We start from the raw sequence: 20,683 nt of genomic DNA on the forward strand, positions 1-20,683 counted from the left end.
TAAATCACAATTAACAATAGCTTAGGAGAAAAGGTTCGTGAATTTTATATGTTGTTAATCACTTTATCTAAAATAGCACCCCTCTGGGGCTTTATTCAGCTTTGTTTTTCTTCATAGTACTATCACCACCAAACATTTTGTCTATTTTTCCTCTCCACCAGAAAGTAAACACCACAAAGGCAAGGACTTTATTTTGCCAAGACGTGTGTTTTATTCATTTGTTTACAATAGTCCCCCCTTATCTTTAGGGAATACAAGACCCCCAGTGGATGCCTAATAGTATCAAACCCTCTATATATCGTGTTTTTTTCCTATACATACCTACCAGTGATAAAGTTGCATTTATAAATTAGGCACAGTAAGAGATTAACAACAATAATATAAAATAGAACAATTGTAACAATATAGTGTAATAAAAATTATGTGAATATGGGCTCTCTCTCTCAAAATATCTGATAATCAATCTGGTAACCAAGACAGCATGGATATGTCACTGGGCTATCATCCAAAGTCCCTAACGTTTCTCAATACCTAAAAAAATGTCTGGAGCTTTGCTTGCTTACAGGAACTGAAAAGGATTCCCAACTGCAAAGACCAAGGTGTGGAGCACAAACACCATGTGGCAATGGGGCATCCTGTGCAAAAGAGTCAAGTGCAACAGAAGAATAATTATAAATGCCTAAAAGAATTTAATCACTCCAGGAAACAGCCTACAAATACAGACAGCTCCTCTCAGTCAGGAAGAAGGTGCCCTCAGAGCAGTTAGAGCATGAGCCCACCCTTCTCTATTGAGTTTCTGGTCTGCTTTACCAAACCCTGTCTCATTCTATTGGCTTTAACAGCAGGGTAGGCACTAGGCAGAAGGACCTTGGTTTGGGTCCTTGGCCCAGAAGGGCCAGAAACAAATATGTTAGATTAAAGTGATGATTCATGTCCTGGGCAGGACAGGGCAAGACAGTGCAAGACTTTTTTCACGCTACTGAACAGTGCGCAAATGAAACTTATGAATTACTTATTTCTGGAATTTTCTATTTAATATTTTCTGACCCAGTGTTGACCACGGGTAACTGAAATTGTGGAAAGCAAAATCAAGGATAACGGGGTGCTACTCTATATCCTTAGGACAGTACTTGGTATAAAGAAACCTTGGTAAATATGTAATAGGTAAGAGTGAAAGAAAACAAAAACTACCTCCCTCATATAGCAGAGAAACGCTTTTCACAAATTATGTTCAACAAAAATATTTGAATAGTCAGTCCTCAGAACAACTCTGGGTACCAGGCAAAGCCTGCCTTATCCGCCCTATTATCCAAGAATACACGGAAGCTTGAAAATGAGCCTTAGGGAGGTCAAAAAGCAATGAAAAAAAACTGAAATCCTGCCAGGTCGCTCTCTGACCTCTTGTGACCTCTTTTCTAGATTTCAGGAGCTAATCTTTGGTATCAGACCCTAGAAACCAGTGGGCGCTTGTCTGAAATTGCCACATTTAGCACACTATTTATCTTGCAATACATTCTTGAGAAGGCACAAGGGAATAAGAGTAAAGGAACGGCCGACGGGATAATTTTTAATTCTCACACCATTCTCTTTCAAATTTTAAATAATTTTTGCAGCTGTTGCAAGTGAAGCCGTTAAGACAAATAAAGCGAGCACTGTCACTCAGAGATAAAACGGCCTAAATGCCTTCTTAGTCCACACCCAAAACGCACACTGACGCTACGGCTACTACAATCCTCCACTGGCCCCGCCCCTCCATCCCGGAAGCCCTCCTCCCTACTGTACCCGCCCTTCTCTCAGAGATCTGCTCATGATTGGCTACCGTAGTGTTTGTCGCTTCTCCGGATGTTGCGTCACGCAGGGAGAGGAGGAACTGCGCTCTCACAAACAGTAAGGGGCGGGTGGATCGTCAGGGTGTGCGCTTCTGCGTCTCTCTGGCCCGGAAGGAGACCAGCGCGGTTGAGGTGACTGGGAACTAAGGTACTGTTACTTCGAGCCAAAAGGCACTCGAGACCCACCGTACTCTTCATGCCAGGCCCTCGGGGCTTCTGGGTGCGTCTGGAGAGGGCTGAAGGCGGCGGCGCTGCTGCCTGCGTCACAGCCTGGCGGCACATCAGAATGGTCGTCCTGCGGGTGACCCTGTGAATGGGGACGGTGACTGCGGGGCCTAGTGTAGGTGGGTAGGGATTCGCCCACGCGACCCTGCTTTCCCTGGGTAGCGAGGTGCTGAATCATACATACTCATGCTGGCCGGTACAGCCACCGTCCCGGCGGATAAGGAGGATGCTTGAGGCGAGGCTGCTGTAGACTTGTGCTCAGACTTTGGGAGGCTGGAGGCTTGCTGCTGGGTTCCTGGTTCCCAGCAGAGTCTAGTGAACTAGATGAGCTTTCTCTGAGGACTAGACGCCTGAGCTCATCAGTGCTCACAAAAACGTACGGGGTCGGTGTTTTATCCGTTTTATAGCTAAGGAACCTGAGTCCTAGAGGTCAAACACTCGGCGCAAGGCCACTTCTAGTATGCTGAGGTAGTAAGAAATTCATCTTGTTCTGTCACGCGATGTGCTAGCCTCTCTGAGCTGGACCTCGTTCCCGGTCGGTGTGTTGAGGACTGAGGGAGATAGATGCACAGCAACTATAGGCTGATGCAATGGCATGAAAGTGCTAGAAGAACTCGGTATTTTCCCAAAGGACAGGTGCCCGATGTTGTATGCCCAGTGTACGTAGAGCTGGTGGCTGAGCTGGAAGTACACTAGATAGGTATTTTTAAGCAAGGATTTTTAGCTTTGGGAGTTCTAGTTAAAATACATAGTCCTGCGTCCCATTCCTGGAGGTTGAATCCTTAGGACCAGAGTAAGACTCAGGAAATCTACATTTTGGGATACATCCCAGGTGGTTTCAATAGCTTGAATATTTTTATATCATATTCTGTCATGTTTGGCAGAAATTTATAATGTTTGGTTCCCACAGATGTCTTACAGCCTTGCAATGCACTGTGACCTTGAAGAGTTACTCATCTCTTCCTTGGATGACATTTTTCCTATGCTCAAAAGTTATACTATGGAGTCTTTTTTTAAATTTCCCCGTTGAATGCTGATGTAAATCATAAGTGAAAACCACATTTATAAAAGCAATCACACACCCTGTAAATTCTCTTAAGATACTAACATCCACTCTATATTAGCCATATAACTTACTTGGTCATACATTTTGTTATTGTTCGAAGTGGGACTTAAACCTAAAATCTCAAAACTGGGATTTGTGGAATGGATTTCTTAAATTCACACGGGACAAGCAGAGGATTCATTATTAATACTTAACCCATTCCCCGTTTGCCCAAAGAATGCTCGCTAGCAGTGCTTGCAGCATTACAGTCCTAACCTTGCCCCCAAAGGTTGCCATGAGATCTCGCTTTTATTACTGTTTTCACATCACCTTAGTATATCGCTAGTCTTTGGAAACATGACATCATTCTATTTATAGCATTATTTTTTGAGTAGTGGTATTTCCATTTACAAAATATAGTAATTCTCGATTTCTGAAAATGTCAAATCCTAGAAAATCTAGCATTCCTACGCATGATGTTATCATTCTCGAATAGTTGTTAGCCGAAGATTCATTTGATGAATATAATTTACATATACATTTTTGTTACGTTAGGCTAGAGACAGTTCCGTTAAGAAATAACTCCAGGAACAGTTTTCCTGTTTTATTTTCACGTTGAAAACCAGTCAGATTTGCTTCAGCCTCAAAGAATATGTTTATGTAAAATTAAATTTAATGCTGGCAGCAAGCTGCACTTTTTTACTTAATGAAAAATCAGTTAAAAAGGTCATTTATTCTACCTTTTCTACTAAAATATAATTGGCTCCGTCTTGTTTCTAGACTCCCTATGGCCTTTCCTCACTTGGTTAATGTGTTATTTTTTGTCTCTGTCTATAACTAGCATTTAGATCGATTTGGTAAACCTGGTGCACCACCATGCTGGCCGCAAGACTTGTGTGTCTCCGGACACTACCTTCCAGGGTTTTCCACCCAGCTTTCACCAAGGCCTCCCCAGTTGTGAAGAATTCCATCACAAAGAATCAGTGGCTCTTAACACCCAGCAGGGTAAAGACAATCTGAATTGTTTTTATATTGTCTGTCTCTCTCTTTGTGCCCCTAAAACCATTTTTTTTCTTTGATAATATGAAGCTCCCTACTCTACCATTAGTCATTTACTGAAACAGCCTTGATAATGTCCCAAATCAGCTCTTTCTCCTCATTAGTTTTGTATCATTCTATTCTATCTTTATCTCATATAAAAGAAAAAGAAAAAACTCCTATGTTTCTTTCCTTACAGCTCTTGGAGTTTCTCATTTAGAGTAATTTGTGAAGGATTGAGAGCTGTATGGTATAGCATAGAGATCGTGGAGCCTATAATCAAAAGCTTCAGAATCTAGGAATATGACCAGTTGACCAATAACTTGTTAAGACATTATTAAATATGTCATTTCAGCTCTTGTTTAGATAATGGCGAAATAAAATCTGTCAGGTTAGAGAGAAACCCATTTCCTTTGATAATAGATTTCTCCTCTAGAATGCAAAGTAGAAGTATAAATTTTGCAGTATGAGGTAGATAAGGAAATACACAGAATCTAGAGGAGACAATGTTCAATATTCTTTTCTCTTAAATTCACCGTTTCACTGTTGAAAAGGAGCTAAAATATAGGTAATAGTCATCCCTCCCTTTGGCTTTCGTTAAGGAAAGAAACCCAGATGAAAAAATGTAGTTAATACTGAATGAATGTTTTTAAAAAGTTAGTGTTTAAAATATCATTATAGAGATATAAATAAAATTCGTAGTATGAAATAAACAACTATTCTGAAACTTAAACTAAGAAGATGTAATGAATTAATGGGTCACTTCAAAGATAGAGTACGAGAAGTGTTTCTATGTAACTTTTTAGATTGGCTAACACTGCTTTCACAGTGAAATTACGTAGAAAGTACCAAATTATATAGAGCTTTCTAATGTAATGAGATCTTCTGTTTCATTTTATTATTATTAACATTCTGTGTGTCTTTGTTTTCATGTATATCAGGAATATGCCACCAAGACAAGAATTGGGATCCGGCGTGGGAAAACTGGCCAAGAACTCAAGGAGGCAGCATTGGAACCATCAATGGAAAAAATATTTAAAAGTAGGTGTCAGTCTTTAGTTTTTCAACAAGGTTCATGAACAGCTTCCTAAAAATATTTACAAACTTGTGTATATGTTCATTTTCTGGGAAGAAAGGTAATCATTTTCATTGTTCTCGGGGATCTGATAACCCAGAAAAGATTGGTACTTCACACTGGGTTCAGTGGTTCTCAGTCATAGTTCTTCCTGAGAAAATTTTACTTTCATTATTTTTTTTAAGTGTTATTAGATAATATGCCATAATCTAAAACGTATACTCTGTTAAGGAAGTTCATTTGAAGTTATGTAGAATCTTCATTAAAGCATATGATAGTTGTGTATATTTCAGGTCAAGATTATATCTTCAAAACACAGACGTTAATAAAAGCCTAGCTGTTCAGGAAGGGTCCTTTTAACTGGCTGCCACTCCAGGGTCTCTTCAATATCTTAATGAAGTCAGTTTGGTCCACAGTTTGGATTTCAACTTTGCAAGCTCAGAAACTAGTTTATGAATCTAGCCAAAGTCAGTCAAAGTACACTACTGCTCCTTAACCTTGCAAAATGTCAATATGTTATAGAGAGAGAGAGCTCTAATTAGTATCAGGGCATTGCTGATCAGTGAGTTGACCCTAGAAACCAAATTATGTGAATCATATAGTGACAGAACAGTAACATTCTTGATGAACAAATAGAGACTAACGGGGGGAATAAGAATACCTTCATCCAGTTAAAGTTGATAAGTTTGTTTCTCAGTACTCTGAAACAAGGGCACCCTCCCTTGATTGTGCTGCATAAACACTGCTTGTATTTTTCTTTAGTTCTTTTTTTTCTTTACTCCATTTAAATAAACATTTTTGCTAATAGCACTTTATATACAATGTGATATGACTGTTAACATTTCTTTTTCATCTTTATTTTCTAAGCATCATGTGAACGTATCCCAGACTCATCAGTAAAACATATATCACAGAAGTCTCCCCACATCTATAGGTACACTGCCTCCTCCAATTTTGTCGGAGTGAGATTAAAGGTTAATCAAGTCTGGTCCTTTTTGTACTGATTATTACACCTATGTTTCTACAATGTTCTTTTTTACTAGACCCCTAATTTGGAGGCCATTTCTATGTCCCCGTATGTATTAATTATGACTGTTACAAAGAAGTATGGTATATGGTTTGATTTCCCTCATTTAAATATTGGAAAGGGCTTACCACTAGTACTTTAATTTAGGTAAGATATGACATTATTTACCTGCATTTCCTCTTGTGTTCTACAGTTGATCAGATGGGAAGATGGTTTATTGCTGGAGGGGCTGCTGTTGGCCTTGGAGCATTGTGCTACTATGGTTTGGGAATGTCTAATGAGATTGGAGCTATCGAAAAGGCTGTGTAAGTAAATTGTTCCCAAATAATTCCAACCTTAAAGGTTTCACTTTTCTTGTCATTCTCATCTTTTGCCACTTTTGCTTTGTGTCTAGTCTTTCAACTATGTAGAAATATACATGAATAAAATTAGAATCTCATAAGATGACATTAAAGAATTAAAAATAAAAAAAAATTAGAATCTCTTGTTTCCCTCACATATTTGTTCAAAACAAAATAAAAATCTTCCAAGTTTATATGTGTTTAAACAAAGAGAAAATGTATTGCTACGTATATAAGCCAAATGCTTATGTTTTCTATCATTTACTTTTTATAGTAACTCCAGCGTATGCATTATCATTTCCATGACAAATGAGGTGAATAGATTTAGAGCAGTAAAACAGTGTTTCCCAAGGCCTCCCAACTTGTAAATGATTCAAGCAAAAGTCATATCCCTAATCTTATAAATTAACCATATTGTGTTTTTTACAGAATTTGGCCTCAATATGTGAAGGACAGAATTCATTCTACCTACATGTACTTAGCAGGAAGTGTTGGCTTAACAGCTTTGTCTGCCCTGGCAGTGAGTAGAACTCCTATTCTCATGAACTTCATGATGAGAGGCTCTTGGGTGGTAAGTAAGCTTGATTTTGTTTTCCTTTTCTACAACATATCAAAAGATGAGACAAAAAATACTCAGGGAGGGGTGTTAAATGGAAAGAATACCTTACTATATCAAACAAATTCAACTGAGACAAAGTAGGAAGTACATTCTGAGGTAAGTCAGCTATTCTTTGTTAAATATGTATTTTATAGCAGCAAAGGGGTTGGAAGCCAAATTTACAGGCACATTCTACTTATAGCAGCAGATATCAAACAGCCTTTATTTTATAGTAATTTACTAAAAAATAAGGCAGACCCAAAACCATGTTAGAGGCCAGTGGAAAATACCTGTCTCAAAAACCCAAGCATTCAAGTATTCTGAACTTTCTTGACCCTATATAAATTTATATATTCAGCAGATGTTTCCTGAGCATTTTTTTTTTGCTTGATACCAAAAAATGATTTCAAATATGGTGCCTATTTTTCGACTGTCTGGCTGAAGAGATGAACTGCTGGAGTAAGTGGTAAAGGTTATACAATAAGTAGAAAGTGTAAAATCAATTGAAAGACTGTTTTTGTCTTGGACTATAAGGGAATTTCCATGAAGGAGACATTTCTTTTATCAGGGCCATTGAAGCCTAGCATTTTTAATTTTAGGAGAGGACAGCAGTAGTCCAAGTTTGCAAAACAGCTTAAGCAAAAGAGGTAGTCAGTCAAAATGACTCTACAATCCTATTAGAGTGAAGTCAGAGTATTTGAGATCTGCAATGTGAAGAAGACAGAAAGGTAATGTTTGGTTGCCAAGCTGAGGAGAGTGCCTACGCAGTGAGAGGCCATTGCAGATACTGGAATAGCAAAACTCTGATATGTATTTGAGTATTAAGAACTAATGTGGAAGAAAGAAGCAGGTATTCCAGCTGTGCCTTTGCAAGATCTGAAATGAGGGATGAGAGTGTGAACTAGAGCAATGAGTGTGAGACTGGATGGGAAGGGAAGACAGGAGAGTTTATATAATACAAATTTTCCACAGCAAACTGATTTTCCCCATAAGTAACCCAAACCCGTCTAACCTCCAAATCTGTAGTGTTTTGACTATAGTGTACGTTCCAAAATGAAAAGCATTCACAGTAGCTTAGCGATTTGGACATTCCAGTATTCTTAAGATATTACTTCTCAGATGGGTGTTGTGAATTTCCTAGCTTAGAGAGTCATGAAAGCACAGAATAAGCATGGTGCATTCCCACCAGGAATGTCAGTTTTAATCAGAGGTAAATAATTTAAAATAGTGCTTTTTTAAATAAAGCAAGCATGGCTATTAAAACACGAGGAGTCTACGGCCATGTCACCCTGAACGTGCCCTATCTCATCTGATCTCGGAAGCTAAGCAGGGTTGGGCTTGGTTAGTCCTTGGATAGGAGACGACCTAGGAATACCAGGTGCTGTAGGCGTAAAAAAAAAAATAATGAAAAATAAAATAAAACCTGAGGAAGATCAAAATATGCAAGAATTTAGCCCCTAAAATAAGACTTCACAGTTTTGTGCTTGAGCCATATTCTCAACCCCCTGTGGGCATAAGATTACTCTTACCTGCTGTTAAGGCTTAAGTAAAATTGTTTGGAAAGCTAGACAAGTGCTTCAGAGATGAAGCTTTTGGAGGGTTATCAGACATACACACAGATAATGTCAACATTTGTACGAAGTGCTTTTTGAACAGAGTAGAGATATCTGACACCTGTTAAGGCAGCTAAGGGACCTACCAGAAAAACTCTCCAGATAAGGAGGTAATCCTTGAATAAGTCAAACAATAGAAAGGGAGTATTTTTAGGCTCAATGAATAGAATTAAAGCATAACAAACAGAATCAAAGAAGCATGAAACTGGGGCATGTTTGTAGCTCTACCATTTCAGTGTAGCTGGAGCACAGAGTATGGAAAGATAAAAGGCAAAAAAAAATGGAACTGAATCATGAATGACCTTAAAAGAAAAAGTTATAATTGTGATAAATATCCTGAAAATGCTTTGCACTAAGATGTATGAAGTAGTTTTTAGTAATTGTTTCGTCATTAGAAAATGGTAGAGTAGAACCCAGTGTGCTTTTCTATATTAGTATGAGTAAAGGCTTTAATTTTCAGCAAAAACGTGTTCTTTTTACCCGTACTTTACATCAAAGGTTACACATTCAGATGCCTGTGTCAGATAATGCAGATGAGTGAAGCAGACCTGGTATGTGGAAAGGGATTAGCAGCTAGAGAAAAGCCTTCTCAACCAAGAGCAATCTCATTCAATTGTTTTTTGAGTAACTGGCCAAACAAAATGCTTGCTGCCTGATTCTGTCCAAAGCCTGCAAGTTTGCAGTTTCTGCTTTAAATCAATCTCCTGAAGATTCATTATCACTTTACATTATCTGCTTATCTCCCTTGTCATGCATAAGGAATATTTAAATGTAATAACAATGGAATCTAACTTATGCACAGAAAAGAGAAGAAGACCAAGTCAGCCAGAAAACTGGGAGGATAGAAACATAAAATCTTTTTCCATGTGCTTCTGTCTTTCAGGTTTTTATTTAAGCAAATATGGAATTCAAGGCAATGTGCAATATATTCTAATGGGTATATCATGACTAATTTTTTTAACTTTTTGTTCTACCAAAAGAAATATAATTAAAAATAATTATTCTGCAATTCTTAAAGGGGTTTTGTTAGACCTCTTATCTAATAATAAAATTTTTAAAAGATGATGCTGTCAGTCAAAGCTCAACTCATTCATTTGAAGCTATCTGCAAAACTTTATGTATGGGATTAGGGGGCATTCTTGCTAACTTCACCAAACTGAAATTAACCCAAGGCCTTTATATGCTGGAAAAATATAGGATTCAGTTTATTGTCCTTCATCTTTGTAAAATGGTATATTGGTGGGACTTCTTGAACTTAGGATTTGTGGGTTTCTACTTTGTTGTTTTGTAAAGATCGATTTTTCTTAGTAATATGTGTCTTTCAGACAATTGGTGCAACCTTTGCAGCCATGATTGGAGCTGGAATACTGGTACAGTCAATACCATATGACCAGAGCCCAGGCCCAAAGCATCTTGCTTGGTTACTACATTCTGGTATGTTCAGGTTTTCAATTGTTATTAAACAGTATTGAATACTATCTTTTTGGTGACTCTTCACAACCATAAATGATGTATATAACTTAACTAAGCTCCATGTTTTGGAAACAGTTTCCTGTGCTTATTACTGGTTGTATAATTCCCAGATCTCTACTCTGGAAAGTTCATGATTCTGTTACTAAGACAGTGGACATCCCCAATATTATACTTGCATCCTTTGACAGTTCTATATATGTTAATATTTCTTTTTATGTAATTTGTCCAATACCAAGAGAATTTAAAATCTGATACACATCACTTGAGAATTGTTTTTGTTATGTATCTTTAAAAAAAATAAAAAGCAGGTAAATAGAAGAAAGAGGTAAAATGTGAAAGAATAGGAGATTTTTGTAGTGGAGCATTGAAAAAAGAAAACAGTCAAATAGATTTTTGGAAATGCATGTTTGTGTCTGATATGCTTAGTTAGGTCAGTATTAAAATAGTTATTGGCACCCAATATTGACAGATTTCTGGTGTGAAATATGTCATTTATATTCTTCATGTGCTATCTTTATTTTGGTAAATATGAGACAGCATGATTTCCCAACCTCGGTTTTTAAGTCTCTCTTCTATTAGGTATTAGATTATTCACCCATAAATAGATAGTATCTATGGAGCTTTAAATGGCAAAACCTGTGTGGTTGAGAGCGAGGTGGTCTGTTATCTTCTAGTACCTATAACTGGCTTTTAATAAAAAAAAAAAAAAATTACTCAAAATATAGTATGTGCATTTGCTAAGTATGTATCCTTTCATTGAAACACCATAATCCTCACCATCTAAATTTTAACATTTACATTTATGTTTCTAAATCTCTGTATTGTAGCATCTTGGCCAATGAATAGTGTTGCACCTGTTTCCCATTTTAGACACTGAGTTTCTTGAGAAAACAAGTTCACTCTTTTTTTATCTCTGATAAATAGTAGTCACTTCTCAAACTGGATTAAACTAGCTATGTAGTTTTAATTTGAATATGTAAGCTTTCTACCTGGTTTGCTTAGAAAACTCTTGTAATCTAATATTGTAGCATATAAATTGCTTGAGTAAGAATATTTTATGTGTGCTGGGGGGTCCCCAAGACCACCCATTCATTCAGTGATTGATTTGTTAGGAGGAGTCACAGAACTCAGCATATAGTTTATACTCAGAGCTAAGGTTTATTACAACAAAAGGACACGTGACAGGATCAGCAAGAGAGGATCATACACAGTCTTTCACTGCGCTCTTCTTCCTGTGAGGGGACACACCAAAGATGTGAAAAGTTCAGTAATGTGTGATGTTTCTGCCCAGGGAAGCCCAGTAGAGACTCATTCTCCAAAGTTTTTATGGAGGGCTGGTCATGTAAGCACTCTGCTAGCAACTCTCAAAAGCCAGATTCCGTAAAGGAAAGAAGGCCTTCAGCATAACTAAGTGTGTAGTCTAACCCTCTCAGTTACGGAATGGTTAAGGTGCCATGTTCTCAGATATCAGTCAAAGACTAACCTTGTAAGCAGGCTTTAGTAAAGATAGCCTTAGGCCTGCCATGTCAACCCATTCCTGCAAAGTGTGAAGGTCAATTTTTTTTTCTTTTTATTTTGTTGTTCGAAATTTGCTTTATTCTTCACAGACATCTTTGACAGTTGAGCAGACATTAGCATGTTCATTTCTTAGATGAAGCTGAGAGTGGGTGAGGTCACATACCAAAAAGTGCCAAAATCAAGACTTAACACCTCAATCTTATTTCTTCAAGACCCACACTTTGTCCATGTCTTTATTCATTGGCATGATTGAGATGAGACCCAAAGGTGGTTTGAATTACCCAAGGGCAGCCATTCACAGCTGCAAAGGGACATCAAAGTTGGCTCTTAACTCAGTATTCACATCTGAATACATTCCATTTTCATTTTTTTATCCAGATAATTTAGCACCACCATGTAGACACCCCTGTGGTCTCAGGACTAAGCAATATTTTGCTGGAATTACTAAAATGCTCATTGAAAACTATTCTAATTGTTATTCCCCCAGTTTTATTGAGATATAATTGACACATAATATCATGTAAGTCTAAGGCATACAACACATTGATTTTATATATTTATGTATTGCAGAATGGTTACTACCATAGTTAATGGTTACTACCTCCATTCCATATTTACCTTTTATTTTTCCTGGTGAGAACATTTAAGACGTACTCCCTTAGCAACATTTAAGTGTATGAGTCAGTGTTACTAGCTGTCAAAAGTTCAGAAATAGTAGAAGTAAAACCAATAAATTACTGAAATAGCAAATAGTAAAAATTTATTGTGCATACACCAGATGAGTTTGCAAGCCAAAAACACTGAATCAAAAATATGGACTGAGGCTCAGGAGTATATTATTATAAAACAGTTTATATAGTGAGAAAGCAATGACTTCTTTACAGTGATTGGTTATAATATTAGAATTTTCTGTGGTTACCTCATATCAACCTTGAGAAACAGTTCGAGTTTTTCTTATGATTTCCAGAAGCATAAGCAAGAAATGACCCAGAGTAAGTTAGTCTTTCAATATAAGCTAAATTAAGCTTTATTTATATGACTAAACTGGTTTCGTCTGCCCAGTTTAGTCATATAATGTTAAAAGCCGGTCCTTGTTTCTTTTTTATTTTAATGTCACCATGCTGTTCCTTAGATCCTCAACCTTGTTAATCTTATAACTAGAAGTTAAACCCTTTGACTAATATTTCTCCATCCTCCCCACTCCAATTCCCAGTAACCACCACTCTACTCTGTTTCTCTCTGAATTTTGACTTTTTCTTAGTTTCCACATAAAAGTGAGATTATACGATATTTATCTTTCTCTGACTTATTTCACTTAGCATAGTGCCATCAAGATTCATCTATGTTGTCAAAAATGGCAAGATTTCATTCTTTTTTTAAGGCTAAATAATATTCCATTGTGTGTGTGTGTATATATATATGTATATATATATATATATACACACACACCACATCTTTATCCATTTATCTGTTGATGGACACTTAGGTTGTCTTCATATCTTGGCTGTTGTGAGTAATGCTACAATGAACAATGAAAGTCCTGATATCAGTCTCTTTTGATAAAAACCCAGAAGTGAGATTGCTGGATCATGTGGTTTTTCTAGCTTTAATTTTTTGAAAAACCTTCATATTTGTTTTCTATACTGGCAATATCAATTTGCCGCATCCCAATTTTCTTTCAAAATAATAATGTTAAGCTGCTGTTGTTAGTTTTGTACTTAGTTTGTCTTTAAGCAGCAAACATCTATTACCATTTAAGATTTTTATCAGAAAGTATCACTGAAAAATCTCTGAATAATCTTAAAAGTTTTGCTAAGAATTTTGCTGTCAATTGTAAAACTGATGGGAATCCTAATAGAAATACCATACAGAGGAATTTTTATCCAATATCTTTCCTATAGCAAAAAATACTTAATTATTCATCATCGTGAAACACAATTACCTCATTACACTTGATCTAGAAACGTTATTCTCTTAAAAGAAACACACTAGTATTGAAATTTCAGTATGAGGACAGCTCTATGCCTATTCTGTGAATTAAACTGTGCACATTTAATGTTTAAGAAAAGGGTAAGTTGTGCTACTCACCACTGAAATAATGCCTTATCTAAGATTCATTTTTTAGTTGAGTTCTATTTACCTTTGCTAATTGTATTATTGCTATACCTTTCACTGTAATTTTTCTCTTCTCATCTCTTTATAAATATCTGGCAAATTATTTTTTAAAAGCTATGATAACATTCCTTATTACCCAAGTTAACAGCAGTGCCTGCCTTTGAAGTTTCTACATTTTAAGATTAGCACCATGTACTTTTTCTCTCATTTTTACTTTGTTTCTTCTTGGCAGCGGGATGTTTGCCCTTCAGTTATTCATTTCAGGCTGTTTTAACTCAATTCTTACTTATATAAATATTGTTGAGACTAGTGTTAGGTTCATATCCAGTATAGTACTACACAGAATTTGACAAAGTTACTAAAAATTTAGATTAGTATTTGTACTTGTGTGAGTCGTTACTGTTGTGATTTAGAATATGGATAGCCACAAATTTTGATTGTGGAATTTTGGGGGTGGTATTACCTAAATAAGAAGAAGACTTTTTATAATCTTACTGTTTAGCAATGAGTTGTAATATGTTCAAATGGTATATTAGTTAGAAGTGGCATTTTCCCTTTGGTCGTTACTTGGTAAATGCTTAAGTGCCCACTTGTTCTTTCTCCAGGTGTGATGGGTACAGTGGTGGCTCCTCTCACAATATTGGGGGGTCCTCTTCTCATCAGAGCGGCATGGTACACAGCAGGCATCGTGGGAGGTCTCTCCACTGTGGCCATGTGTGCACCCAGTGAGAAGTTTCTGAACATGGGAGCACCCCTGGGAGTGGGCCTAGGCCTCGTCTTTGTATCCTCACTGGGTAAGCCACTGTGCTTTGACACTTGGTTCTTGGTTCATGATGTCACAAAATCATCTTACGTACCCAGGTTTTCTACTGGAGAGAATTTATGTAGTCATTTTTAAAAGTTATTTAAAAGATATTTGCTAATTTGACTTGATTTTCCTTTTTGGCATCACGGTAAACCATCATTATTGGTTTTACTAAACACATCTAAAATGGTAATGTTGGTCTAGAGAACTTGAAAATTGCTTTGATGCAAGAGCCTTCCTGTAATGTGGGCAAGTGACCCTTTACAGGAATGAGTATCGTGGGTTTTGAACTGCATGTACATAAAATTAGTGCTTGTACACACATTTTCTTATTTGTGCATTATAGCAAAGAAATTTTTTTAAGTAATGGTAATTATAAATCTGGTTATAGAAAAGTCCTTTTTTAAAAAAACCTTTTTTTTCCATTTTGATTTCAGGATCTATGTTTCTTCCACCTACCACTGTGGCTGGTGCCACTCTGTACTCAGTGGCAATTTATGGTGGATTAGCTCTTTTTAGCATGTTCCTTCTGTATGATACACAGAAAGTAATCAAGCGTGCAGAAATAGTACCAGTGTTTGGAGTTCAAAAATATGATCCCATCAATTCGTAAGTAGTCTTTAATGTCTTTCCTTTATTACATAAAAACATTTGTGTTATTTTGTCCTATTGTTTTATGGCTGTATTAGTTTCCTAGGGCTGTTGGAACAAATAATACAAACTTGGTAGTTGAAAAGAAGTCTAAAATCAAGGTGTCATCAGGGTTGGTACCTTCAGATTAAGGCCCACCCTACTCCAGTATTACTTCATCTTAACTCACATGTTAATTATATTTGCAAAGATCCCGTTCCCAAATAGGTCACATTTACAGATGACCAAAGACTGGGACTTCAGTATATCTTTTGAATTCAACCTGCAACAATGTCTTTGTCAAATTTTACTATTTTACTTCTGTTGCTGTTTAGTCTATTCTCTCTCTAGTAGCCATAGAAATTTGATCATATTGCAACTAAGTGTGATAGTTAGGAATTTATTCAGTTAATTCAGAGTATTTTACCTTATGGTACTCTTGTTGGTCAATTAATTTAGTATTTAACACTTTAGAACTGAAGAAAAGATGTATTTGTTAAGTATTTGTTGGAAAGTATACAAAATTGACTTGAAATTTTTAATATGAAAGCCTATTTTATTAAAAATTGAAAACACTTCAATATGAAAATTTTATTTTGGAGATATTCAAATTTAACTGCTATTAAGTGTTACATAATAATGCTTTTTTTCCTTTTCTTGGCCTCTCCACCAAAGTAGGTTATTTAAACAATTTCTTTTTAGTTCAAGGGTGCTAGTCACTTTTTTTAAAGTAATTTTACCTTTTTTCTTTCAAACTAAAAATGTAATGGTTTTATAAAATGCTGCTGTAACACAGATTTATAACAGTTTCTTTGGGTGGGGTGGGGGGCAGTGGCGAGGTGTTAAGGGGGTATATTATATTTAAAAATGCCAGACTTGTGTCTAACACATTTTGTGAAGGTGTTTCTTTGGTTTGGTTTTGATTCTTTTGTTGTCTGTCACCCATTTTTTTTAACTCAAGATACTATGCTCATAGTAAAGTGCAGAGGAAAGAATAATGATTTATAAACTGCCCATTAACATTTAAAAGATGACTCTGCCAGAAGAAAATCTTGACTATGTTCTAGTCTAAGACTTCCTAAGTTGGCATCTTTTTAAAAAGTTTCCAACTTATTTACCTAGAGCAAATAATCAGTATTGCTTTTACTTTTCTCTATTAATAGTTTTTATCATTGTTATTAGAATTACATCATATTTAACAGGCATTTTCTTTTCTAGGATGCTGGGAATCTACATGGATACATTAAATATATTTATGCGAATTGCCAGTATTCTAGCAACTGGAGGCAACAGAAAGAAATGATGTGACTCAGCTTCTGACTTCTTTAATGCATCAGATACCTTGCTTGTTTAATAGGGGCAGATATTCATTAAGTAGTTTGTTCAAGCAGCTTTTGTTGAAGTTTAGAGGGTAAGAACTTGTCATCATGTTTCAGACGTTCCAGTAATGTGATGCTTCAGGTGTGCGTTTTCTTCTGGAGAATAAATTCAGTAGTTCTCATCCAGATAACCACAAACATATCCAGTTCTCATGTTTGAGTAATTCTAAAATGAATCAATGAATGTGAAGACTGAAGTTTGTGTAGTGAGAATTTAACTTTTATCTATTTTTTAAAATTATTTGGTTAAGTAAAAATTTAAAAACTTATGTTTACCTGCATATGTTTTGGAATGCAGAATATTAACCAGTCACGTCGTGAGTGAGGTAGAGGTTTGGTAAAGGGACCAGAGAGAAGTAAGGGGTCACTGGCAGTCTTTGAGTACTTAGAACTTAAAACTTGTGTAATCGGTGATGAGTCAGTGAAAGGGCTCTGGCTATTTGGAAACAAGTCATCTCTTTTTATATTTGTCTGCTAAATTTATCAAAATATTGAGCATAAAACAAAGACGTAGGTGATGCATTTTCCCACTGTTCCTTTTCAGTGCTCTCTTTACACTGTAGATGTGATCATGTTTGGCTTCTCATTGTTCAACATTGTTTGAACAGTCCAGAATGTTAATCATATGGAGAATTCCTGATATATAAAATATCTGTGTATATGTGTATGAAAATTTTACTTTTGAATCTTTTAGAACAAAATGTTCTTAAAATATCTTCTCAGGATAAAATATCAACGCATGAAAATTGTTGTATTTTCAAGTATACAAACAATATGTTCATAATTACTGATTTTTTTTTGCATATTTATTGAAATGTTTAATAGAATAGATGCTTGCCTTTATCTATTCAAGCTTTGAAGCTTTTATTAGAAAAGCCTATTTGAGGCTTACACTTGAGATTATGAAAGCAGTTTTTCTTCTAAGACTTGGTTTCTTGCGTTTTCTCTCAGACTGAGCACTAAAAAAAAGGAAAGCAAAGCTAGTCTTCATGAACTATATAAATCAAAAACTTAAGATGGAATGCTTCCTTAGAGTGTTCCCTAGCAGAATTTCCCTTCTCTCCCGCATAGACCATCACTTAACTCTCTTGTGACATTTCTGATAACAGTTATTTTTGGAAGTTCTTAATGAAATAAGTATATATGATTATTGAGATGATTTGTGTTCTTGATAAGTATTTATTACATAATCCAGAAATAACTATTCTTACCATCTCAAATTACATATGATGCTTATTTTTGAAATAATAAAGGTTCCAGCCACATGGTGATGTGTCTGTAGTTTTTCCAGATGAACCACATATATACCTTTTGAATAGGGGATTGTTCAAGAAAGCAACTTAGTCTCTTAGCAATATAGTATACATATTACAGTGTGATTATGACTGTGGTGCTTAGAGGCAGACTGCCTTTATTTGAACTCCAACTCTTGCACTTATTCCTTATATGACCTAGGCAAATTACTTAACCTCTCTGTGCCCATTTCCTCTATAAAATGCAGATGATAACAGAACTACCTCATAGGGTTAAGGTGAAATGTGCTGGTACTTAGTAAGCATGGTGTAAGTTTTAGCTGCTGCTGCTGGTTTGTTTTGGCAGTTTTTTCTCTAAGAAAACAAGTCTTAAGTGCTAAACTATTTTTTCTTTCCCTACGTTAGTCCCTGTATGTATGTCAGTGTGATCTTTAAAGTGAAATCTTAAAGGTCCTATTGGTTCTATTGTCTTCAGTCACATTTTAGAACCCAAAATATATATCCTTATGTTTGAATGGCATCACACACAAAAAACAAAATGATATAATTTTAACAATGAGTATCAGGCGGAAGCTTATCTAGAAAATCAGGAGGCTTTTTTTTTTTTAATTTAATGACTTCGTATTTTAACTTTTTTCTGACTTTGCTAGGACAGTGAAGACTTTTCAGTATGAAAAGTTATGTAAAATGTGAATACTTTTAAAATATGCTAGATCTAAAGTGATAACAGAAAAAAAAATCACTAGTCCCTTGGTTCCTTTAAAATACTACTAGGGTTTTCTCCTTTACATCACTCACAGGGAAGACTGAAGACTTGCAAATTGATAGGCTTGAGCAAAAAAGAAAAATGTAATTTCTGAAATATTAAAGGATAACTTGGGATGTGTTGTTAAAAATCACAACAAAATAAAGGCCCCTTTTGTTTGCTTAGAATGGTATCTAACAAACATTCAATCAGAAAACATGAGTGTAACAGGCAGGCTTCATGCTAGCTGGACAATAATGAATAAAAATTGCCTTCTAAAGAGTAACATCCCCATATAAACCATAGTCTATTGTGATGAGTGTCAGAAGAGAAGTGAACAAAGTAATGAGTTCCCAAGATACCCAAGGAGGAGAGTCTTCAAGAGTAAATATAGTAGTTAAAAGCACATAAAAAAGAAAAAAATTTCACACAGCAGAAGTATGGAAGAAGAGTAAGGATATGGAGAAAGATGGCAAGAAACAAATTTCCCCTGAAGCCTGATTTCCTGCTCACAGCAGGTTGATGTTCTGTGCCTAGGGTCCTGAACACTTGGGTACTTTTTGTGCACTTTAAAATGTTAGAACGTGGGAAGAAAGGCAGTCAATGCTTCCCTTAAAATTGTTATCTGGCTAGAATGTGTCCACATTAAAGTTCCTGAAACTAAATGATACCCAAGATTTCTATCATTTCAATAGAGTAGGTGGGTCCAGATAGACTGGTAATAGCTAATGATTGAATTGATTTAAAAAAATTTTTTTGTATATTGTGTGCTAAGCCCTTTGCACAAATCAGGTACTGCCATCCCCATTTTGCAGAGGAGTAAACTGAAGCCAAGTTCAATCTTTGCACAATGTCATCTGACTGAGAAGGATAAAGAGGTAGAGTAGAACCTCCTAATGAAGTATGCTGGGAAGTTTGTGATGAATGCCATAGGGTGAAGTCCTATTTGAGAATCAAAAGTACTGTACAAAGTATGCACATTGAGAATCTGCTGAACACACTTCAGAATTTTAGTGTTTATCAAAAGAGATCGACCTCCGTGTCTGAGGATAAATGGTAATGTTTTACTTCCCCAGATACTATTTCTTTATATATAGAGTACCAGAACTCCCAGTCCACTTGGAGCTACAAATCAAACCAATTTTTTAGGGTCAATTGATGTATGGACTCCTCCCTAAATGTACTCAATTTAGCACTCAAAATGGAAGCCATTTTTTAGGAAAAAAGAAAGCTATGGCTTTGAGGATTTAGTCTTTTGTATAGCAGTTCAGGAAGATGGAGAAAATTCTCCCAGTATTAACACTTGAAAACAGCAAAAGAGCATTTTGTTCTAGAAGCAAAGATGAAATCAATTAGAAGTCTGAAGCTGGAGAGGGAGTAATGTGGACCATTCTGACCAGTATCTCACAGGGCTGCTGGTCAGTTAGCATGAGGGCAGGTCCAGCACAATCTCTTCTCAGCCTCAGCATTCCATTCTGCCTCACTCATAGCTTGTACAGGTTCCTCACCTAGTGGGATATCAGTCTTCGTAAGGGGCCTCTCAACCTTCCACCTTCAACTGAGATTGTTGGGTAGTAGGAGTGTTGTAACCTCATTGGATATAATTAGAAGCCTTGGGGGTCCCTGTAGCTACACCCATAAATACGGAACTGATACTTTCTAGCAGGACCAAATTGACAGTTTTTATAACTGGGCACACAAGTTGAGAATTTTTAAACAATTAAATGCCTTCCACTGAGCACTTTGTAAAAGCTGCCTGATCATTTGTTAGTATGGTTTCAGCTGGCTATCATACTTCCAGGTTAGCTTTCCATGTGCCTGGAACATGTGGACTGCTCACCTTTGCACTCCTGAGTGATTTTACATAGCATCACAGTTTGGTGTAATGAGGTTCATATGATGGTCTCATAGGAAAGGTGTTATATGTCTTAATTTCATTACTTTTTTAGTCACGTTACCTCAATTCTAAGATGC

General features: G+C 36.2%; 1 protein-coding gene and 1 pseudogene across 2 annotated transcripts; both read left to right on the top strand.

The window, feature by feature from the left end:
- The first annotated feature begins 1,830 nt into the window (after window positions 1-1,830).
- GHITM (growth hormone inducible transmembrane protein) lies at window positions 1,831-17,978 on the top strand. Of its 2 annotated transcripts, none has more exons than XM_039872263.1 (9): window positions 1,831-1,977; window positions 3,941-4,104; window positions 5,079-5,178; window positions 6,433-6,544; window positions 7,010-7,151; window positions 10,117-10,225; window positions 14,503-14,691; window positions 15,140-15,311; window positions 16,551-17,978. In XM_039872263.1, exons 2-9 carry the CDS (start codon window positions 3,976-3,978, stop codon window positions 16,633-16,635), a joined length of 1,038 nt encoding a protein of 345 aa, XP_039728197.1. In that variant the 5' UTR covers window positions 1,831-1,977; window positions 3,941-3,975; the 3' UTR covers window positions 16,636-17,978. The 2 variants fall into 2 exon arrangements, with proteins under 2 accessions (XP_039728197.1, XP_039728198.1); XM_039872264.1 differs by having other exon boundaries at window positions 1,886-2,049.
- On the top strand, window positions 8,450-8,568 carry LOC120609945 (uncharacterized; annotated as a pseudogene).
- Window positions 17,979-20,683: the final 2,705 nt, after the last annotated feature.

The sequence above is a fragment of the Pteropus medius genome, unplaced genomic scaffold (assembly GCF_902729225.1).
Source record: "Pteropus medius unplaced genomic scaffold, Ma_sr-lr_union100, whole genome shotgun sequence".
Classification (NCBI taxonomy): domain Eukaryota; kingdom Metazoa; phylum Chordata; class Mammalia; order Chiroptera; family Pteropodidae; genus Pteropus; species Pteropus medius.